Below are 5,261 nucleotides of genomic sequence, written 5' to 3'. Positions count from 1 at the left end.
TTGACCGCAAAGTCATTTTGTTGGTAGTAACACAATAAAGCACACGAACGCTTTGTTGCCCAGCCAAACACCTGCCACTGCCTGCCGCTGCAACGCGACGCACGTGCAAAATCTTACGCGGCATCTGAGTGCCGCAGCTTAATTGCTGCGCTCATACACGCATGTGTCGTTAAAGTGGTTGCAACAGCAACTGGGATTACAGCGCGACAGCAGCAAATTTACCGTTTTACATTCGCAGTNCCCATAGTCAGAATTCAAAATCGCTTGAAACAAATCGAACTTTTTTTGACCCATACATAGTGATACGGCCTAATGTACATGCCTCTTGGCCATATTGTGTTACTACTGTAATATACACCACCACACACTGCATTTGTAGCATTAAATTCGTTCATTGCTAATCTTCGTCTGTATGTTTTTGCTTTTCTTTTATTGCGTAAAGGTCCATTCTTCCGACTGTGCGCGCGGTGCCGGCAAGTGCATTGACCGCAAAGTCATTTTGTTTGTAGTAACACAATAAAGCACACGAACGCTTTGTTGCCCAGCCAAACACCTGCCACTGCCTGCCACTGCCTGCCGCTGCAACGCGACGCACGTGCAAAATCTTTCGCGGCATCTGAGAGCCTCAGCTTAATTGCTGCGCTCATACACGCATGTGTCGTTAAAGTGGTTGCAACAGCAACTGGGACTACAGCGCGACAGCAGCAAATTTACCGTTTTCAAAGGAGCAACAACATGCTGCAGAATCCTTCGAAATATCATCCAAATCCGTTTTCTCACTTGTTGGCCTTGCATAGCACTCAGGCTGTGGTGAATAGCAGCAATATCGTCACTCATCAAACGCATTTGGCTGCCTTGCCGCCGGTTTTCGCAGCACAAAATCAGCTGCAACTGCAACATCAGCAGCAACAGCAACAGCAGCAACAACAACAACACCAGCAACACTACCATAATCATCATCCAACAACAACAATTCCGACTATCAGTCAACAGCACAGCAATGCATTTCTGCTGCAAAACCATCCACCACGCCAGCAACAACACAACACCCACGCGCATACGCGCACCGGCGAGCTGCTGGATGCGACCAGTACCTCCCTCGACATGGGCAAGTCTTTCACGATTGCCGCCATTTTGGGCTTGCAGAAGAGCGCAATGGAGAATAGCCGCAAGGATTACAACAACGCAATCAATTTATCGCTAAATAGTAGTGATGAAGATGGCGGCAAGGATGCCAGCTTGGGGCGATCAGCGCATAGTAGTCAACAAGCGTTTAGTGATGAGGAAGTGGAAATTAGCGATCAACAATCACACAATTTACGTATGCCAAGTGCCGGTGGGGGAGGCGGCGGCGGCGACAGTGGCATAAAGTCGCTGAAGTGCGTGCGAAATGCCAATAATTTGTATCAACAAAATGGCAACCCCTTCGATTGTAATGGCAATGCCAGCGCCGCTTTGATACATCGTTACTTACCAATACCAGTGTCGTCGTCTAAGCCAACGACGGCGGCTACATCATCGTTTGTTGCAGCAGCTGCCGCAGTAACGCAACATCATCATCAACAACAACAGCAACAACAACAAAATCTATTGCTGTCCCATGTGCGTTCTGTGGCCTCAGCAGCGGTGGCTGCATCGGGATCATCATCGGCGTTGCAGAGCTTGCAGCAGTTGCATCGACATCATGCGGCGCAGCAAAGCTCCTTGAATTTGCAACGCGAGAAGCATAAGTCGGGTGAGTGAAATTGATTGAAAAACTCGCTGAATTTTAAATTTTTCGATAAAGATACTACATNCCCATGTGCGTTCTGTGGCCTCAGCAGCGGTGGCTGCATCGGGATCATCATCGGCGTTGCAGAGCTTGCAGCAGTTGCATCAACATCATGCGGCGCAGCAAAGCTCCTTGAATTTGCAACGCGAGAAGCATAAGTCGGGTGAGTGAAATGGTTTGAAAAACTCGCTGAATTTTAAATTTTTCGATAAAGATACTACATACATGTGTATATATATGCATATCCAAAAATGCATGCGAGAAAGTAAAGTCGGAATTTTAATGCTCTCACCCTCTAGGATTGTTCTATAGCTCAAGAATTGTACCCCTGTTTTATTTATTTATTTTGAAATCAAAAAATTTATAGAGGTCGCCCAAAGCGCTGAAAGTTTTTCGTGTATTTTATATAGGAAAAAAACAATTTTTAGTAGAAGGGATATAGAATTTTTGAAAATCAAGATTTTCGATCGGACAACTTTGTTTCTCTTCAGAAGATTTTCAATAATAATACCCAATTGTTTATTTAACCAGATTTTAATACTAAATATGTTTTATAAGACCCCCAAAAAATGTAACGGGGGCACCCGCGGAATACTTTGAGTGGTTTGAGAAATATTTTTTGATTTCAAAAATAAAACGGTATATTTCTATAAAAATTCCGACTTTACATTTCGGACCACCCTAATGTACATATCTAGGCAAATATGTCGATCACTCTTTAAGCAGATGCATCTATTATAATGCCGATATCGATAAATACACAGGTANAATAATAATACCCAATTGTTTATTTAACCAGATTTTAATACTAAATATGTTTTATAAGACCCCCAAAAAATGTAAAGGGGGCACCCGCGGAATACTTTGAGTGGTTTGAGAAATATTTTTTGATTTCAAAAATAAAACGGAATATTTCTATAAAAATTCCGACTTTACATTTCGGACCACCCTAATGTACATATCTAGGCAAATATGTCGATCACTCTTTAAGCATCTATTATAATGCCGATATCGATAAATACACAGGTGCATATGTATTAACAAAAATCGATAAAAGGGTATTGTTTACATACTTATAAAATACGGTACTCGATATGTGTACACAATCAAACCAAACTCGATAAATGCGTTGATATCAATAAAAATATCAACAGGCATATCGAAAAATATATCGATATCAATGAAAGTATTAACAAATATATTGAAAAATATATCGATATACATACATATGTATATGAAAAAATTTGTGAAAAAAGCATACATATGATATCGATAAACCAATATTAGATATCACACATGTCGATAGAGTATCGAAAGAAATACTAAAACTGATTTATAAAAATATCTAAATACCAAAATTAATACAGATTTCAATAAATATTTCGATGCTCGTATAAACACATATGTATATCGATAGCTATTTTAACACAGTTATCGATAAAATAATTTGTACCAATTTTGACCATCGAAATAGTTGTTTATACTAATTATTTTTCGTTGGTAATAAAAATTGAGTAAAGTTATTTTTTTTAATTTTGTTTATAAAACTTTTTAAAGTTGTCTGTTTGAAAATGTTCGATAACAATCAAAATTGCCCTGTCCTAAAGAACCTCAATTAATGTCAATTCGCTCATATGTGTATTTATATATATGCAAATATTTTTTATCTTCCGCGTTGCTCACTCACAAAACAGCTGATTTTATTCACCTCGGTACACATGTGTCAAAACTTCTTATGAGCGAGTGAGAAAGTAAGAGTGTTGGCATTTTTCCCCTCTTCTTCCTCGAGCGAAGAATAGCTGAAATTTTGGCATTTGTGTACCGAAAGCGAAATCAAAATACATGCCAGTTTTTTTTTTTTTTTGTACTACTGCTACCACCTTATACCAAACCCCTTTTTGTCAAAAAAATCAACTCAACTACCTTCTCATTTCTTTGCAGAGAGCAACTCGAAAAAATCATCGCTGAAAAATAAACGCGTACGCACCATCTTCACGCCCGAGCAGCTGGAACGATTAGAGGCCGAATTTGAACGACAGCAATATATGGTGGGACCGGAGCGATTATACTTAGCGCACACGTTGCAATTAACCGAAGCACAAGTGAAGGTGTGGTTCCAAAATAGACGCATTAAATGGCGCAAACATCATCTAGAAATCACACAACAACGCCTTGCACTGCTACGCCAAAGCCAGCTACCAGGCGCTGTTGAGCCGACGAGTGCTGGCGGCGTTGTAGCGGGCAATTCCATAGCAGTTAGCAATAGCATGCCAACTATCAATAAAACAAATACAAGCAACGATGCTCGAACATCTTCGCCAATCAGTTGTGGTGCGGAGGATGTTGATGAGCTCAGCAAGCAGGGAGAAGAATTCCATTCACTCAGTCGTGGCAGTCATTCAAGCTCAGAATCTGATCTTTCGATATGTAATGACTCGATTGATGCTGGCAGTGCGGTGGAGGGCATTGAGGATACATAAAATTTGTGAATCGATATGCATTGGTGTTTGTATATACATACATAAGTATTAAGTATTTAATGAATAATCGTTTATATATAAATNCATAAAATTTGTGAATCGATATGCATTGGTGTTTGTATATACATACATAACTATTAAGTATTTAATAAATAACCGTTTATATAAAAATTATGTAGAATATATAATACCGCACTGAGATTATAAATAATCAGGATAAATAGTAAAACTGTTGTGTTGTTGTTTTTTGTAAAAAGCGATTTGAATGGACATTAAATAAATATTTTGTAAATAAATTATTTTCATGTCAACGATAAAAATTGCAGACCTTTTACTCGATTTATTCAAGTAATTTAAGTAAAAAGTCTAAAATTTAAGAAAATNTAATACCGCACTGAGATTATAAATAATCAGGATAAATAGTAAAACTGTTGTGTTGTTGTTTTTTGTAAAAAGCGATTTGAATGGGCATTAAATAAATATTTTGTAAATAAATTATTTTCATGTCAACGATAAAAATTGCAGACCTTTTACTCGATTTATTCAAGTAATTTTAAGTAAAAAGTCTGAAATTTAAGAAAAAGCAATTGACTAGTTTTATTCATATGGCCCATTATTTTGGTAAAGTAATTTTCAGTTTCCCCGTCGAAAACTATTGTCATACCTACAATGTAGCAGCATGAAGGTGACGTGGAATTGCCAACCAAGATCGTGCGATTTGACCGCGATAGACTTTTCCCTATGGGGTTTGCTGGAGTCACAGATCTTTGCCAATAAGCCGCAATCGACCGATGCACAGTGGTTCAAAGCTGGAATTTACTGCCCATAATTCACTGAAGCGTTCATGTTTCAACCAACTTAACTTATTAACGTTTTCTTTAATGAAAGCTTATGAAATTGGCAAGAGTCCGATTTTTAAATTTTTATGCAGAGTGCAGAAAAACAAGCAATTTTGAAGTAAATCCAATTCCAGTTCCAGTTAATAAATATTTCATAGTAAAAACTAGTTG

General features: G+C 38.3%; 1 protein-coding gene across 1 annotated transcript; it reads left to right on the top strand.

The window, feature by feature from the left end:
- The first annotated feature begins 735 nt into the window (after positions 1 to 735).
- On the top strand, positions 736 to 4,251 carry LOC108373201 (motor neuron and pancreas homeobox protein 1). Its single transcript, XM_017629061.1, has 3 exons — positions 736 to 1,735; positions 1,821 to 1,934; positions 3,713 to 4,251. The coding sequence occupies exons 1-3, from the start codon at positions 736 to 738 to the stop codon at positions 4,249 to 4,251; spliced, it is 1,653 nt and encodes a 550-aa protein (XP_017484550.1).
- Positions 4,252 to 5,261: the final 1,010 nt, after the last annotated feature.

This window comes from Rhagoletis zephyria, unplaced genomic scaffold, assembly GCF_001687245.7.
Source record: "Rhagoletis zephyria isolate East Lansing unplaced genomic scaffold, Rhagoletis_zephyria_1.1 Rzeph_scaffold_06466, whole genome shotgun sequence".
Classification (NCBI taxonomy): domain Eukaryota; kingdom Metazoa; phylum Arthropoda; class Insecta; order Diptera; family Tephritidae; genus Rhagoletis; species Rhagoletis zephyria.
The sequence above is the reverse complement of the archived record's forward strand: the minus strand, read 5'-3'. Positions and strand labels throughout refer to the sequence as shown.

Excerpts from the sequence above, each read along its gene's own strand:
- LOC108373201 (XM_017629061.1), top strand. The coding sequence starts at position 736 with ATGCTGCAGAATCCTTCGAAATATCATCCAAATCCGTTTTCTCACTTG. Across the intron at positions 1,736-1,820 it reads ACGCGAGAAGCATAAGTCGG|CAGCGGTGGCTGCATCGGGA; the intron begins GTGAGTGAAATT and ends CTGTGGCCTCAG. Across the intron at positions 1,935-3,712 it reads ACGCGAGAAGCATAAGTCGG|AGAGCAACTCGAAAAAATCA; the intron begins GTGAGTGAAATG and ends ATTTCTTTGCAG.